This window comes from Lepidochelys kempii, chromosome 13 (genome assembly GCF_965140265.1).
Source record: "Lepidochelys kempii isolate rLepKem1 chromosome 13, rLepKem1.hap2, whole genome shotgun sequence".
In the NCBI taxonomy this organism is placed as follows: domain Eukaryota; kingdom Metazoa; phylum Chordata; order Testudines; family Cheloniidae; genus Lepidochelys; species Lepidochelys kempii.
In genome coordinates this window covers 2,720,785-2,738,652 of record NC_133268.1, presented here as the reverse complement: position 1 = coordinate 2,738,652, position 17,868 = coordinate 2,720,785, and the positions used below count along the sequence as shown (strand labels likewise).

Here is a 17,868-nt window from a genome sequence, read left to right as displayed (position 1 = left end):
TGAAGAGCTTTTCTTCAAGCCTGCTCCACACCACAAAGGCTCCTGTAGAAAATTTTGTTTTATGCACTAGGATTACTCACTCCCTAGATAACTCGATGCCTGTGGCCCTATCCCCTGAATGCATCCGATGAAGCGAGCTGTAGCCCACGAAAGCTTATGCTCCCATAAATTTGTTAGTCTCTAAGGTGCCACACGTCCTCCTTTTCTATCCACAGGTAGACCTCCCTAGCTCTGGGACACAAGTGCTAGCTTTGTACGTGTCCCCATTCTACCACCTAGTGCAAGCTACCTCTGCATCTTTCTGGTCGTTTCCAGTCGCTTTACTGGCTGGCCAGTGCGTATTTTCCCTGGGTGCACCCTTGGTTTATCCTTTACCCAGGGCCAGTTCTCAGCGCAGAAAATTGGGCAGGGGCAGGTCCCCCCCACGGCTCCGCGTAAGGACGGGAGCGAGTTTGCAGGGGGAGGAGGGACAGGTTTGCACCGCTTTGCTTTGAGGTCTGACGCGGTTGCACCCAGCCCCCCACGTGCGGTGCAGGAACGGACCCGCGCCCTGCACCGATTTGCTGGCAGGGCTGGGGGCCGCCCCTGCCCCGTGCAGCAAGCGCGAGAGACCGCGCACGCGCCAGGACGCTCCGGGAGCTGTGTCACTCGGAGGCGCAGGCGCAGTGGCTTCTACTGGCCGCTTCCGCCCGGGCTGTAGGACGGGAGCCTCAGGCGCACGCGCTCGGCGCGGTGACGTGCCAGGGCGCGCGCCGCGGTGGGCGGAGCTAGCAGAGGAAGCGGAGCCGGGCCCCGCCCGCCCGGGATGCGCTTCGGCGCCCGGAGACCATGTCCCTGCTGCGCAGGCCGCCGCCGGACGGTACCGCGCCGCACGGTACGGGGGGGGGCTGGGCCCCGCGCGCGGCCGCGGCCTGCGGGGAGGGTGTCTGCAGGCCCCGCCCCTCCGGAGCCCCCCGTGTCCCAGCTGCCCCCGCGCTCGGGCCGGGCCCCGCTCGCGCCTCAGCGGCCCTTCTCCCCCGCCGTCGCTCGGGGGGCCCGCCCGTCACCCCCCCCGCGCCGAGCCCGGCCCCGGCCCCGGCCCCCGCTGCCGAGCCCGGCCCTGGCCCCGGCCCCACCCCCCGCACCGAGCCCGGCCCCGCCCCCACCCCCCGGCCCGGCCCTGGCCCCGCCCCCACCTCCCGGCCCGGCCCTGGCCCCGGCCCCACCCCCCGCACCGAGCCCGGCCCCGCCCCCACCTCCCGGCCCGGCCCTGGCCCCGGCCCCACCCCCCGCACCGAGCCCGGCCCCGCCCCCACCCCCCGGCCCGGCCCTGGCCCCGGCCGCCCCGCACCGAGCCCGGCCCCGCCCCCACCTCGCGGCCCGGCCCTGGCCCCGGCCCCCCCGCACCGAGCCCGAGCCCGGCCCTGGCCCCGGCCCCCCCGCACTGAGCCCGGCCCCGCCCCCACCCCCCGGCCCGGCCCTGGCCCCGCCCCCACCTCCCGGCCCGGCCCTGGCCCCGGCCCCACCCCCCGCACCGAGCCCGGCCCCGCCCCCACCTCCCGGCCCGGCCCTGGCCCCGCCCCCACCTCCCGGCCCGGCCCTGGCCCCGGCCCCACCCCCCGCACCGAGCCCGGCCCCGCCCCCACCCCCCGGCCCGGCCCTGGCCCCGCCCCCACCTCCCGGCCCGGCCCTGGCCCCGGCCCCACCCCCCGCACCGAGCCCGGCCCCGCCCCCACCTCCCGGCCCGGCCCTGGCCCCGGCCCCCCCGCACCGAGCCCGGCCCCGGCCCCGCTGCCGAGCCCGGCCCTGGCCCCGGCCCCGCCCCCACCTCCCGGCCCGGCCCCGCCCCCACCTCCCGGCCCGGCCCTGGCCCCGGCCCCGTACCCGTACCCCCCCCCCCGCACCGAGCCCGGCCCCAGCCCCGCCGCCTCGCCCGGCCCGGCCCCGCACCCACCCCGCCGCCTCTCGCGCCCCCGCACCCACCCCCTAACCCGGCCCCTGCTGCCTCGCCGGCCCTGGCCCCGCACCCACCCCACCCCCCGCTGCCTGTCTGGGCCCCGCACCCAGCCCGGCCCCGCACCCATCCCCCGCACCTACTCCCTCTCTCGGCCCCGCACCCACCCCCCGCACCGAGCCTGGGTCCGCACCCACCCCCCCCCGCCCTGCCCCTGCTCCTAAGTCCCGCCCCCACTGCCTGACCCCGCCCCGCACCTAGCCCCCAGCCCAGCCCCCGCACCGGGCCCGGCCCCCCACCCACCCCGCCCCCGCTGCCTCTCCTGCCCCCGCACCCCCCCCCAACCCACCCCCCCGCACCAAGCTCAGTCCCGCACCGAACCCCCACTGCCCGGCCCCGCACCTGCTCCCTCTCCCGGCCCTGCACCACCTCCGGCACTGAGCTTGGGCCCGCACCCACCCCATCCCCGCTGCCTTTCCCGCCCCCGCACCTAGCCCGGCCCCGGCCCTGCCCCACTGCCTCTCCCGGCCCCAACCCAGCCCCCGCTGCCTCGCCCCCATTCCTAGTCCCGCACCTGGCCTGGCCCCATACCTAGCCCCGGCCCCCGCTGCCTCGCCCGGTCCCACACCCACCCCCCGCACCAAGCCCGGCCCCGCACCCACCCCCTAAACCGGCCCCTGCTGCCTCCTCCGACCCGGCCCCCGCACCGAACCCAGCCTGGCCCCTGCTGCCTCGCCCTGCCCCGCACCCACCCCCTCCCTAGCCCGGCCCGGGTTCAGACCACTGATGACACACAGGCAAAGGGTTTGTTACCCTCCAAGAGTATTTATAAAAAGTAACCCAGATAGTGTAAGTGTGTGGTTTCAGTCCTGCTACCTTCGGCCATTCATCCCCCTTCCTTCCTGTTGTCTGTTACCTTTTGTTTCCCTTGAACCAGGCTCTTGGGGGCACTGTTTCTTGTGTTTGTGCACCAACTACCGCCATAGAGCCCTAATCAGGTGTGCTTCGGAAATACAAATACACCCACTCTCTTCTTATTTGTGACATTGGCCCCAGTCCTGCAAATGTGCACATGCTTACCTTTAAGCACGAGTAATCCCAATGACTACTTAAAAAAAGAACAGGAGTACTTGTGGCACCTTAGAATCCATTCTACGCATCCGATGAAGTGAGCTGTAGCCCACAAAAGCTTATGCTCTAATAAATTTGTTAGTCTCTAAGGTGCCACAAGACCTCCTGTTCTTTTTGCGGATACAGACTAACACGGCTGCTACTCTGAAACCAGTGACTATTTAGGGGAAAAGGCAAGTCAAATAGGGCAGTCTTAGTTTTGTGTCTTGACAAGCAGAATATAATTGTTCTTCCGTTGCCTGAGAGATTAACGGGCTCAGTGACTGTGGCTTGAACGTAGAGCTGGAAGTTCCATTCCCCGTGCAGCAATGGACAATTTCCTCATCTGTAAAATGAGGGAATACTTGCTGCCATCATAGGAGTGCTGCAATCTTTACAAAGTGTTATCTAGGTGTTAAATATTTTCAGTGCGGTGCCAATGCTTTCTGTTTCCGCGTACCACTGGAATTGTAGAGTTCTCTCAGCATAATTACTGAAATCAGACACTGGTACATGTAACCATCTCTATATAGCTCTTTAGCAGCCTAGGTGATCATCGGCATCTTTGATTTATTTATTTATTTAGCTTTCTATTTGTACAACTGTGTAAAAGAGCACCAGTCCCAGGCTCTGAGCTCCATCTTTAGTCCTGGACATAAACAAAATCCACTTAAACCAGCCAGCTGAGCCTTATTTTATGGAGGACCTGGAATTACTTGTATAGCAAAACCTACCTCATCCCTTTGGCTGCACATTTCTCTCAGACAAGATGGTGGTGATTGATACTTCCTAGGGACTTGAGTAGAAATGGTTGGTGGATCAATAACATGTTTGAAAACATGCGTTCTTTCCACCCCCACACAACAGGTCTCTGTTTTCACGCCAGTAAACTTTAAAAATAATTTACTGTTGGGGAGGTCAGTGCAGCATATATTTTCTTTTCTGGGTGTTGCTTCCTAAATTCTTTGAGCTTTCTTTTTTATAAGTTTTCTCTCCTCCTTCCTGATTCATTCACTATGTGCAAGCCCAGTGTTGACATTTAAGCTTGATTTCAGTAGGCAGTAGCTGAGTAGAAAGGAGGTAACTTCTGTTCACACACTAACGCCTTGCAGAGTAACAGCCGTGTTAGTCTGTATTCTCAAAAAGAAAAGGAGGACTTGTGGCACCTTAGAGACTAACCAATTTATTTGAGCATAAGCTTGCATCCGATGAAGTGAGCTGTAGCTCACGAAAGCTTATGCTTAAATAAATTGGTTAGTCTCTAAGGTGCCACAGGTACTCCTTTTCTTTTTACTAACACCTTGGTGTGCAGCGGGGAGGAGAAAGGAAATACAGGGATAGTAGAATTACTGGGTGAGGTTTTGATAACTTTCTCTGTTTACTGGCATCAGGTGACTTGTTCCTTACAGGGGAGCTACAGACCTCTCAAAAACTAAACAGAACTGCATCTTGATTGAAAAACAAGCTATACACAATGAGTTTTGAAAGGGATGCTGTTTAGATGGGTACCATCCACCACTTGAGTTACTGACTTGTTTGTAGGTGTTTGCAAAGCCTGTCATCCTGTCCATTTCTCTCATTCAGACACTTCAGAACATAACGCTATAAACTGAGCACTCAGGAGCAACTCGCTCATAGCAGACAAGTGTGCAAGAGCAGTGGGGAGGAAACACACTTCTGATATCAAATATTCAAAGGGCTGCTGTAAACTACAGTGCGTGAAAGTGTGGTGGGAAAACCAACAATTTTCTCCATTAGGCCAGTTTTAGTCCATTCCTTCCCTGCCCCCCTACCTCCTCAAAAAATCTCATCCAGACTGACTTAGTACCAAATTAATGCAGTCCAAATCAAAAGGGCTATATAATGGATGGTGAGAGTGGCGTTTAGACTGGAAGCCACACAAACATGATCTTGTTGGAAAAGCTTTTGAAGGCAGGCTAGATGTGCTCTCTCATTTTACTCATTGGAACTATGGCTGTCAACCAAAACCTTCAGACATACTGAAGGATTTTGCTGCCAAAGGGTATGGAAATCAGCTGGTTCTCAGCTGCCTTTCTGTTTTTCCCCACGTAGAGCACAGTGCTGGCAAGTAACCCGCTGCAAATATGGCCACGCTGGAATCTGCTGTAAGGAAATATTTCTGTATCCTGTATAATGCCTTTAATCTGTTAATAAGCAGTTCACTACGTGCATTGTGTGTGTCATTCTTTTCCCCACCTGATGTCCCTAAAAATCAAATGTCCTATAAAGGCATCATGGTATATTTGCTTGATAGTACTTAGCCCTGACATATCACTTTACAAATATTAATTGACAAATCCTCCCCACGCTCCGGAGGGGTGGGTCGGTGTGATCTGTATGGAAAGTGAGTATAATTCTAATGTGAATACTCCTGTGCACATATGGCAGCATTGGGGAAATGTTCAGTTACGTGATATTTCTCGGTACTGATTTGGGTTAAGCTCAGCTCAACAATACTAGAGTCTAGCTGCCAGACAGTAGGACCGCAGCGTACCCATCTTATGAAACCCTCAACGCCTCAGCTGGACGGTGAGCCATCCCGGCACTGGATGCCAAGTGGCTTTGAGTAGTAACTACTGGATCAGGTGCAATGGCAGTTCTGTTGAGGTCGTGTTAGAACGGAAGGACAAAGGACCCTGTAGAACACTGGTGATTGCTTCTCTGATGCTTCGGAAGGCATATGTCATCTGAAGAACAGTGGCACATATTCCAGTGAGATCTCACAAGGTGTGAAGGACCTGCGGAGCCGGTAGCAGGGTAGCGGACTTGGCACTTTAAGTGGTGAAAGTGCCATTCTTGTGCTTGGCCTTTGGTGAAGATTCTTGGTATCCATTGATGATAGGTCACACATAATCTGCCCTTGCAGGGGAAGCAGAGTGAATTATCTCCTGTGCCTCTCCCATCTCTAGCCGGGGTGACACAAGATGTTTTTTCGATCAATTTTTTTACATGGTCTTTGCATCTGTGAGCATGTGCCTTTGTTTTGCATGCTGGACTATAGCTGTAACCGTGACACTTTATTTTTTGTTCCTCTTGCAGAGTATAATTCTAAGAAGAAAAGGAAAGTAGCGGAGATTTATCAGGCCCTGAACAGCGATCCCATTGATGTGGCTGCACTCAGACGAATGGCAATCAGTGAAGGGGGTCTCCTGACAGATGAGATTCGTTGCAAAGTATGGCCAAAGCTTCTCAATGTGAAGACAGATGATCTGCCTCCTGCTCCAGGTACTGAGAAGCCCTTTCTTTGCTGCTTTGGGAAAAACTCTAGTGATCTTTGTACATACTTGGGGTTTGAATTGTGCTGTTTTTAACTTGCATTTTCTTCATGTAAATTGAGATGCCTTTTCCATTGCACTTGCTTGAGAATCATACTTGTGGCGCGGAATGATTCCCATGGTTTCACCTGCGTTACATATTTAATTATATGAATAGAAGATCCAGGAACGAGCTGAATTTTTTATTTTTCCATTGCACTGTAAGAGCCCTTTTACGGTTTGGCCACATTGATTGAAGTAAGCGTGTTTGGAACACAGCTGATGTGGTCTGGTGTAATTAGCTTGCAAAATGCACGTTAAACCAGTAGCAAAAAGCTGCAATGTTGCAAACATACCTAGTTTAATTACCTTTATCGTGAATGGGAGCTTGGCTTTATTGAATACTAAATGGAGGTTCCTGTCCTAGGCATGGGTGAATCAGTAGCCAAATTTATGTAAATTGAAGCTTGTACATAAAGTAAGTCATATCTGAGGCAGGGAAAGTTTGCTTTCTAGTGACACACAGACCTGGAGGAGTTCCATATGCAGTGGTTTTTACTTCCACAGCCCCCAGAGTGTAAGATGGGTTTTTATGAGCGGAAATATCTGTTCAAAAGTGTGCATTCCTGGTTGCCCTTGAGTAGCTAGGGTTGAATTAAAAATGCAGAGCTGCAGGAGACTGGGGACTAATGTTCAGCTCCACACAGCTGCGTGCATGGCTTATGGCACGCTAATTATTTCTTCCACTTACGGTGTTTTAAATATCTTAGCTACCCATGCTTAATTTCACTCAATTTCTGTTTATTAAACTGTGTGGTGTTGCCTCTACCCCTATGTAATGTCTTAGAGCTATATTCTGCCTTACTCCAGTGGCATGGTGATGTGGCAAAGACTTATGCCGAAGACAAAGAAAGATGATGATGTAAGGATCTTAAAAAGATGTTTGTACCAAGGAAATTAGTGTCCTGATTTCTGGCACTGAAATGTCATAAATTGGTATTGACAGTGCCAGAATGTATAGCAGTACTGGACTCATGTGTAACAAGTGAAAATGGGGATCTAAAATTGAGGACTTGAACAGTTTGGAGCCTAAATTTCATGTCCTTAACTTATGCAGGGTCCTTCTCTGAACCAGCTCCCTCTAATGCTCTCTGTATGCTACTCAGTGACCTGGGTGGGTTTGTAATGCTCTTCTTTCTCCATCAGGAAAGGAGCTGCGAGAGGACAATGAAGACTACCAGCAGGTGTTACTGGATGTGAGGCGATCCCTGCGCCGCTTCCCACCTGGTGAGATGGTCTTCCTGTTTATAGCAGGGAAGCTCCATGTGCACCAGGAGCTCCCTGTCCCCACACCTCCGTGTGATGCATCTCACTTCTGGGGCCAGAGTAGATCTGCAGGAGCAACACTCCAGGGGCCCAATGAAGTGGAGTCTTCTGGAAAGGCCTTTTCGATCTGTTTGCCACAACACCCATTTCAGATATGGCTGCAGGCTTCCTCAGGCTTTTCCTTGCACTGCAGCTGTTTGTCAGCATGTTCTTTCTACACTAAATTCTCACCCTTAACTTGCTGACTCATTCAGCCAGCCCATCTGGTACAGTTATAACTCACCCTATATCTAGAGAGGCCTGACTCAGATATAACCATCCCTGGCCATTCTGCTGTTGTTCATAGGATGCAACAGAGTCGTGTACGGTGATTGAGGGGTTTACCATTTTCCTACATGTATCTTGGGCTGAAACATATCTGGGTTTGGAGCCTGAGTTCACTAACGATTTATGTAGATTTTGGTTTTTTTTAATCATTGCTAAAGCGTGTTCCTTCCAGTGACTGTCATGCACCAACCTATTCAACTCTCAACATTTAATAACAAAACCTTCTTGCTTTTCCTTAGTTCGTATGGTTGGTTGGTGCTTGGTGCTCTTTACAGACCCTTTTGTACTAGCAGTTACCTGACTTTGCAGAGCAGCTGTTTGTTGCTCCTGGGCAGAAACTGCTTTTCACTGCCTGCTTTTTTTCTTTGTATAAACAGTTAGTATATTCAGATCATCAGTATATTGTGGATACCATGCAGATCCCTGTTGCTCAAGGTTCTGCTAACACCATATTCCTTTTGAATGGCCATATTTGGACAATGCTTAGAATTCATAATAGACCAAAAAAAGGAGATCTTTGTCTTGTCAAAACCTTGCTTGGGATTTTGTGAAGCTTGTTCTGCTGTGGGGCACTGTATCTACTTATATGGGTCCTGGCAAAAGGTGGATTACAGTTTTCTCTACACATGGCGTTCTGTTCCAAAGATGCTTTCTGTCAGTGGGCAGAACCCTGTCTATAGGTGGGCAGTGTGATCACTTCTATGAGCTTTGCAAATCCAGCACAGTTTCCATGAAAGTGGATTAGTTTAATTCAGACTTCTGGAATATTAAAAATAATTAAAATCCTCAGCATATACAAGCATGGAGTGTAATTTAGCCTTCAAAATGTTTTACAAACACTAGTAAATCCTCCCCATCCTTGCAAAGCGAATATTAATATTCCCATTTTACAGATGACAAAACTGCAACACAAAGGGATAAGCAACTTGCGAAAGGCCATTGCAGAAGTTGCCAGAACCAGGATTAGAACCCAGGAGTTGTTAGTTTCTAGTCCCATGCTCAGATAGGGTTGGTTGACAGTTGTCAGGACATTGAGATTGTCTCTGCATGGTAGAGCTGGTTAGACTGCTCCTGGGATTCTGTGGGTGACTGACACAGTACATGGCAGGTACCTTGTCAGGTCTCTGACTCAGCCTTGCACTAGGCCCATCTGCTGCTGTCCCCACAGGGATGCCAGATGAGCAGAGGGAAGGGCTCCAGGAAGAACTGATCGACATCATCCTGCAGGTTTTACAGCGCAACCCCCAGCTGCACTACTACCAGGGCTATCATGACATTGTGGTCACTTTTCTGCTGGTCGTGGGAGAGAGACTGGCGACTGCTCTTGTGGAAAAGCTTTCGACCCACCACCTCAGGTACTTCAGCTGGGCACGTGTGGCACGTCTCCTGCAGAGTGGGGTGACGAGGAGCTTCCTGCCCACCTTCCCTGTCAGAAGCCCCATGTTGTGGAGAAGCCTTACCTGCCATTCACATAGGGAAGAGTCTGGAAATGTAGGGAAAACAAAAAGGCCCCATAAGTCCGAAAAGCAAAGCATGAACAGACTGGCTGCTTTCAGCCGACAGTGCTAACAAGGCCAGGGGTGCTATGAAACTGCTGTGGTAATGATGTGAATAGCAAATGACTTCACAGAGAGCCATGCTGAGGGGAAAGCTGAAGTGAGGGCTGGTTGTTCTATTGTGGAATGCACTGCCTCTGTACATTAAAAACCCACTTCATAGCCCCACATGTGACCACCTGTTCCATTCTCACTTCCATGGCTTCCCCCAGGGTGGCCTAGGACAATGGCTCACTTTTCACGCAGTGCAGTAGGCTGTCCTGGACCTGGTCAGCGGTGAGCACGGTCAGGTACCGTGGGAGAATCTGAGTGAGTTGTGTGTGTCAGCCAGGCTGGAAGTCGGCCTCTGGACTGGTTCTGAAGGGAGTCTTCTCCCGTCCCCCATTGGGGAGCTGTTGGCTACAACCCTTGGCACTGGGAAGGCATTAGGATTGTGCTCACATTATTTTCCTAACTCTGGGCCTGTCTGCACTCAGGCGTGCACAGACGTAGCAAAAGGTGTGAATAAAATCAGTGCTGTAATTTCAGTGCAAGGTTATGTGTAGACCCACTGTTAGTTCTTACTGCTAGTGGTAGGTGGCTGTTCCAGGGAAGAGGGTGTGCTAGGGCAGAGTCCCTGGCTCTTTTCTGACTCCTTGTTGTGAGACTGGACCTCTGGAAGGGGTGGAATGCAACAGGGTCAGCGCTCCGAGATGCAGTTGTAGGGACAGCCCCACCCCGGGGTCAACTGGGTTGCAAGTGTGTCTTCACTACTGATTGGCTCTGTGTGTTGTGCAGTCGCCGTGGTGAACAGGACCGGAATGACACTGTAGCCTGATGGAGCTTTTGTTTGTCTCATGACAGGGATTTTATGGACCCAACTATGGACAACACCAAGCACATTTTAAATTACCTGATGCCCATTATAGACCAGGTGAACCCTGAACTCCATGACTTCATGCAAAGGTATGTCAGGGTTCACCAACCCTTTCCCTTTCTCACGGGGCTCAGCAGCAGCTCCCAGCCAAGCCCTGCCGTTCTCATGGTGTTATTCCAAGGCACTGTGTGGCTCAGCTGGGTCAGGGCCTGCACAGCACAGCGGTGCTTTCCTCAAAATGGAGGGGTGGCCCCACCACTGATAAATGCGGAAACCCCTGTGGCCCTTGGTTTTCCAGCAGCCCCACTGCCCCTTGCTTCTGAAGCCATTACACTGCGTCTTGAGGGCTGGTTCATACTGTGGCATCACCACCCTGGCTCCTTGTCATCTGTGCTTGCATGACAAAATGATTAGCAGCTGGTGTGGAACATAATTCTAATTAGTCAGTTCTGATTGCCTCGTTTGTATAGTTTTGTGGGCGTGAGACATCTCCTCTGGGGGCCTTCTGCAGTTTATCATTGGCCCTGAGGATAATTGGGGCCTCTTTCAAAAATGGCGGTGGGTTGAAATCGGGGAAAGGGGGGACCTGTCCAGGGAAAAGCAGAAGTGGCAAACTTCTGTTCAGAGTCCCTTGCCCACTAGACCCACGGCTGCGCTGTCCACTGTGCAAGCAATATGTCTGTAGTGATGAGGTTGACGGCTGACTCCCAGAGGGAAGCCCAGTGTCCATCTCAGAGTGGGGAGCCCGGCTGGAGGGTTTGTAACACATAGCGTGCAGTGTGCTATACACGAGTGCAGCATACATCACTCTCTTTAAAACGCTTCTGAAGAGAGACTCCAGGGTCAAACTCCCGACCTTTGTGATTGAACTGTCCCCTTTCTGAATGAACCGCTTCCACGCGGTGGTGATCTGGGAACTGAGGGAATCTTCGGATACATGTGACGTTCCAAGATGCACCTGAGTGTATGTGGTGCAGTACTGGGCGTTTCCATGGTGGTAGCATCTGTCTGTCAGAGGGAGGGAGGCACAGTTACAGTGGTGGGCTGGGCCCTAATCTCCCATCACTGGTGGTCAATGGCCCATCCAGAAATGGAGGAACCCCTGCCATTAAGGGATCACCAGAAGGTACTTTTATCCACACTGGAGAGGTGTGGCAGAGGAGATTCTGGCAGCAGATGAGCTGTCTAATTGGGTGTTTTCTGTTTGCACAGTGCTGAAGTGGGGACCATCTTTGCACTCAGTTGGCTCATAACCTGGTTTGGGCATGTCCTGGCTGACTTCCGACACGTGGTGCGATTGTATGACTTCTTCCTGGCATGCCACCCGCTGATGCCCATTTACTTTGCTGCTGTGGTAGGTATCAGTGTTGTGACTTTGTAAGTGAATGAAACCAGTGTGTACCATTAACAGTTACACAGATGGGGCTAATGAATTCAGCATTGGTTTCTAACCCTGTTCCATCTAGAATGTCAGGTGTACCTGAGGCCCTTTCCAAGGAAATGGGATTTAGTGAGTTCAGTGTGTTTTTAGTGAAGAACATCACATGTCTCTCTTTGCCCACTGCCCTGATCTCTGAACCCTGGGAGTAGAATCCTAGCTGTATGCACCTTCCTGCTATTCCCATACAGGGCAGTCGTCATGGCTGCACTGTGTGGCCAAGAGGGAAGCAGGATATACAACAAGCTTAAGCCTATTGTTTCATACTACAGAAATGAGTGAATGTGTTGGGCAGACCCTGGGTTCAATACTGACTGGAATTCTTTTTCTTGGCATTGCCACTGCAATTTGAGATGGAGACTTACCAAGGCATTATTTACAGTAAGGGCTTGGTTGCAAGCAGGTTTCTGATTTGTGTCCATGTGCCATTTATCTGAGTGCCACCTAAACAAATGTCGCTTCCAAAGCAGTTTCACCCCAGGGTGCCTTGTTCAGATACTGACTGGGCCTGGCTCAGGAGTCTTGGACTGCTCTCAAAGCCACAGCACCTCCGGCAGGAGCTTTTCATGGCTTCAGAGCAGCTAGGGGAACTTACTATGTCTCCTCACTCAAGAATGTGATGTTCTAATATGCGCCTTCAGGCTGGATCAAGGAATTCATTAGAATTGAGGGGTGGAGGGATGCTTTTCATGGCAGACCAAGTTCCTTCCAGGCCCTAGAGGCAGCAGTAGTGAATGAAAACAGAAAGGGCACCAGCCTACCCCAGAGCACTGAGCTGCTGCTTCCTTCCCTTTGCAGATCGTGTTGTATCGGGAGCAGGAGGTTCTGGACTGCGAATGCGACATGGCTTCCGTCCACCATCTCTTGTCCCAGATCCCGCAGGACCTTCCTTACGAAACCCTGATTAGCAGAGCTGGGGATCTCTTTGTCCAGTTTCCTCCATCAGAGCTTGCCAGGAAGGCAGCACAGCAGCGTGTTGAGAGGTGAGTGCTGGACGGCGTGCATTTTTGCTGTGCAACTCCCAGCACGCAGCATTGGCGCAGTTCAGGAGGGAAGCCCAGTGTCCATCTCAGAAAGTGCTCGCAGGAATGGAGTATGACTAGGATCAGATCATCTGCTTTAAATCCTCGTGCTTCGGACCTGGGCAGGCAGAATGTTCCATTTCACCTAGTCACAGCTCTTTAAAAGAAAGCCAAGCCATACAGATTGGGTCATTCCATCAGGCTCTGCCTTTTCCTTTTCTGCACAAACTCTGTGACAGCATCCTCGCTCCCTTGGGACTTCCCTTATGCTGCCCCCTCCCTGCTGGATCCATTCCTTCTGTGGGCTGGGATTCCTCGTCTCTGGGTCCAAAAGCGAAAGCGCCTGTCTGCCATTTGGTCCCCACACAAATCTAAACCCCATAGCACTTGGTCGGGTTAACGGGCAGAGCTTTGTTCAGCTTTCAGTGTGGTATTAAGATGATACACTGTTTGTTGGATGGACTGTTCTTGGGGCTGGTGGATAGAACACCAGCAGAACAGTACTTAGGGACTGACTAACATAAGAACGGCCAGAGTGGGTCAGACCAAAGCTCCATCTAACCCAGTATCCTGTCTTCTGACTGTGACCAATGCCAGGTGCCCCAGAGGGTCATCATCAAGTGATCCATCCCCTGTTGCCCATTCCCAGCTTCCGGCAACAGAGGTTAGGGACACCATCCCTGCCCATCCTGGCTCATAGCCATTGATGGACCTCTCCTCCATGAACTAAGTGTTAGCAATGCTCTGTTAATGCCTAGTCAAACCAGCAAAGCTGAAAGGGCCTCACTACTCCAGAGTGCTGCTTTTCCATGCCAAGGGTCTCTTTCAGGTTCTCTTTAGAACACCGGTTTCCATCTTTTGCAGTCACTCACCCTCTGGCTTTATCCCTCTGGCTTTGGGAGTATCTTGTGGAGCAGGTGTTTCTACCAACATTTCTCTTTGCACTTCAGTTAGTTGCTTTCAGGACAGTGTAGGTCCGCAGTCCCCTGCTCCTTCATCGCTCTCATTCAGCCAGCAGGGTGGAGTATATTGAGGAAGCTCATCCTGCTCAGAGCAGCTTTCTGTGGGCTAAGGGTGTCTGGGTGCAGAAGGACCCCTTCAGCTCCTTTTCTCTTTATTTCGGTCTCTTTCACTTGCAGGACCGCTGCGTCCACCTTTAAAGACTTTGAGTTGGCTTCAGCCCAGCAGAGACCAGACGCTGTGCTGCGACAGCGCTTCAGGGACCGGCTCCGAGTGGAGGAACGGACAAAATCCTTCTTGACAAAACCAAGGACCAACCGCTTTGTCAAGCTGGCAGTGATGGGGCTGACGGTGGCATTGGGGGCAGCTGCTCTTGCCGTGGTGAAGAGTGCACTAGAATGGGCACCCAAGTTTGAACTGCAGATTTTCCCCTGATGGAGGGAGAATGGTGCCCTGTCAATTTAAAGATCACGTCTTGCCATAGCAGGAGAGGACGGTGTTTCCTTTATTGAAAGGATTGTCTAAAAATGACTGGTGTAGAGAGTTTTCTAGTCCTGCTGCCCTCCATAACACAACTTGCCTTTGTCTCCGAGTCAGGGGGGGACTGGCCCAGCAGCAGTGCTCACCATGTGAGGATGCTCACCTTGTTCTCGCCTCCCTGAGCAGCAAGGAAACGCCTCCTCTCTTACTCTGAGGAATTAGAAGCTAACACTTCCTGAGCTGGCAATGCCTGGAACAGCCTGGCTGGTCAGGTTTCACACGCACTGACTGGACACCTGCAGAGTCTCCCCAGAGTGTAATGGGAAAGGAAACAACGAAATATTTTCAGGTAGATGAGCGGTCACATCTGCACTAGCAATCAGTCTGGGAACTCAGTGGGTTGGGGGAGGTTAGACTCCTGACGAATGATGTAAGTAGCTTTCTGGTTCCAGGGCACCCCTTTCTGGCCTCCCCAGAGCACTCCGCTGTCTAAAGAGTCGTGGACTTATCAACACTCTGATCTTTTTCTTGCTCTGCAGGCAACGTTTTAGTAGAACAGACCCGTTTCGCAAATTCCTGTCATGGGAATAGACCACCTAGACCAACATTAGGGTTCAAGGTTGTCACCACTGTCTAACAGCATGAGTTACATTAGTGTCCTAATCTCCCCAGTCTAGTATGTTTACAGGAGGGAACATCCATGGGCTTTTTCTGGTCTGCTGGAGAGAGGTCAGCTCTCAGCCAGCCACACCAACTTGACTGGTAATAAGCGTAGTTGGTTCTTTCCGTTCAGCAAGATGAGACAGGGCTGAGTGTGAATTATTTGCCTCAGGTGAGAACAGTTACTTGCCAGGCCATACCAGCTAGTGTTACTACACCAAGAGAAGCCATTTCAATTGCTAACTTTTAAACACAGCCTTTAAACTAAAAGATTCTTCCCACAGTAGCTTGCAGCAGGACAGAAGCCATTGCCACTGGAAGCCCCTTTAAAATCTCTCCAACTAACTGTTCAGACTTTCATATCAACCCTTAAAATGCTGCAGGTGAGTGACTTTTCCAGAAATTGACCCCAGGTGCTTACAGCCCAGCTGCTCACCAGATTTGCCGCCAGCTTCTCCTCCTCCCAGCCCCAAAACCTCCAAGCACCTAGTACTGTCTAACTTAAACTAAGCCAATAGACACTACACATCTCTACCTCCTCCTCCATTGCTGCTAACCTCTCCCACAAGTGCCCTTACCCTGCCCCACAGCTTCTGAGGTGACTGATTGTCCCCTACTGCATCCCACCTAATGCCGTCTGCCCCCGTTTCCAGCAGTTACACACATGGAAATTAGGTGTTGGTTGAAGAGTTAAGGAAATCTGAATATACTAGAAGCTTTGTGCTCTGCAGTAATCTGGAGCCTTTTATTCTTAATATAGTCAGTTTTATATCTGAGGGACTCTGACTGTGCCCTCAGTCCTGAAGGCACCATGCCATTCAGAACTGCAGCGTAAGGAAGTAATAGTGCCTAGATAGCATAGCAGTGTGCACCTTATCCAAGCATAACTTTATCGGATCGGAGCAGGGCTCTGAGCAAAAAAATTGCCCTTTGCTCCTGCAGTTGCTGATGTCTGTGGTATGTTTTGATTCAACAAACAAAAACAAAACAGCAAGGAGGAAATTTGCACAATTCCCCTTTCTGTTGTTGGCCCTTCTTTGTGGGCACCTTGCTTTCTAGTGACATCTGGCTAGTCAGTGATCAGGTTGTTTCCACTCAAGCAATCACTCCTCCCCTTTGCTGGCATGTCTTCTAACATGCTGCAGGTTTAAAAGGTATTGTCAATTTCTGGCTGCATGGGAGTGGGCTGCCCAACCAATGGGAAGTTGCTGGTGATATCCTCTGCAATAAATGGAGTTGCGGGTATGGGAAGAGCTGTTAAATGAAGCACTTTATTAAAAAAAATAAATAAAAAAAATCCACTCCTAGAAGAGGAGGGTGCTCTCCCCCAGGGGTTATTTTCTCACATGGTTTACCTTCCTTGCCTAAATACAAACCCAGGACCCTGGTTCCATCAGGGGCACCTTGGATGCTTGTAGTTGATCTCATTGAAACAGAAGATACCTTCCTATATAGCTACCAAGAGAGATGAGCCCTTCTGCAGCGTTTGGCCTGTGTTTAACTTGATGTGGTTTGTGATAGGCCCAGGCCGGGAATTAAGAAGAGAGGGAGTGTGTGGGAGGATTTTTCCAAAGCACTGAGGTGAGTTGGGAGTATAAGTCCCATTCAGTGGGGTTTATGCTCCTAATTCAGGGGCTTCTGCAAATCCTGCCTGACCTGTATAATTAAAATACAGTGTGGGGGGATGTGGCCTTTTCTGTTGTGTAAAGGCAGCCGGAAAGGAGTTCCCTCCCCAATCTGAAAATCTTTCTGCTGTTTTTTTGTTTTTGTTTTTTAAACATTAGAAATTCAGGTCTTGTCTCACCTGCTTTGCTTATCAGATGCTGGGCAACTAGAGAGCTGGTAGGATTGATATCACAAGTATCGAGGAGCAAATAATGAGTAGTTGAGAGTTATAGTCAACTTTTAACATTGTTTTTCCTGTTAACACCTCTAGCTTCAGCACCAGACGCAGTTGGCAGGAAAGATCTTTGTTAAAGGTTGAAATCCTCTATCCATGCTTCAGTTAACAGGATACGAGAGTGCCTGTTCCAGCTCTCTGGTCCTCCAGCACACGCAGGGAAGAGGAGACTTGATCTTACTGACTCCTGAGGGAAAAACACAAACATCCCTGCTTGCCTTCCGTATGCCTAGTAAAGCAACAGAAGGTGCCATTGCAGGGACCTCCTGTGGCACTGAGTGTGATTTCCCCTTGCGTGTACAGATCAAAAGGCCTAGCAGGTAGCCTGGAGATGCTGCTAGAAACCAGTACAGCTTGGGGATTTAGTCAAACACCTCCCACACCTAAGCGTGAACCCCTGGCTTACACGCTCAGAGTGGTTTCCAGCCCATGTGTAAGCTCATTTCTGCGTGGAGGGGTTACTGGACCTTCAGTACCCTTCTGTGGCTGAGGGTCCCTGGACTGCACTCGGGCTCTCCAGGAACGTACCAGTTTCATTCTCTTTTTACACCTTCACGGAGGAGGCCGGGATGGCCCCTCCTGAAAGACACTGTTTTCTTCAGGTGGTTTATGCTGTACAAAGACTTGTATACATGTGTAAATGCTGATTTGTACAGAACTGTGTAAAATAAAGAGCAATACCCGGTTACCACATACCTTCCCCAGTGTGACTGTGCCTCGGGGCTAGTGGCTCTGTCTGCCCAGGCACGTGGCTTGCAGCTTGTGAGGTGCCAAATTGGTTTTTCTGTCTCCCCCTGAGCCTGGAGCTGGCCTTGCTCTGCAGTGAGTGAGTCACCCAGTGGTTCTGTTTCCAGCTCTGCCACCAACTCAGGTGTGTCGCTGCTCAAGGAACGTCATTGTTTCTAGTTCCCTATTTGCCACAGGTTCACTTCTGAACTGAGGAAGGGGAAAGGACGAGAGAACGGGTGGGTGAGCAGGGAGAAGCTGAAATGCACTTAGTGCCATGGCCAGAGATGCTGCTCATG

General features: G+C 51.9%; 1 protein-coding gene across 3 annotated transcripts; it reads left to right on the top strand.

Moving 5' to 3' along the window:
* The first annotated feature begins 720 nt into the window (after positions 1-720).
* On the top strand, positions 721-17,536 carry TBC1D20 (TBC1 domain family member 20). 3 transcript variants are annotated; one of them, XR_012154606.1, is made up of 9 exons: positions 721-874; positions 6,104-6,289; positions 7,525-7,605; positions 9,116-9,326; positions 10,371-10,472; positions 11,596-11,737; positions 12,620-12,804; positions 13,983-14,632; positions 16,880-17,536. XR_012154606.1 is itself a non-coding variant. In XM_073308747.1 (8 exons), exons 1-8 carry the CDS (start codon positions 829-831, stop codon positions 14,236-14,238), a joined length of 1,209 nt encoding a protein of 402 aa, XP_073164848.1. In that variant the 5' UTR covers positions 721-828; the 3' UTR covers positions 14,239-17,536. The 3 variants fall into 3 exon arrangements, 2 of the variants coding, with proteins under 2 accessions (XP_073164848.1, XP_073164849.1); XM_073308747.1 differs by having other exon boundaries at positions 13,983-17,536; XM_073308748.1 differs by having other exon boundaries at positions 724-874; positions 9,140-9,326; positions 13,983-17,536.
* Positions 17,537-17,868: the final 332 nt, after the last annotated feature.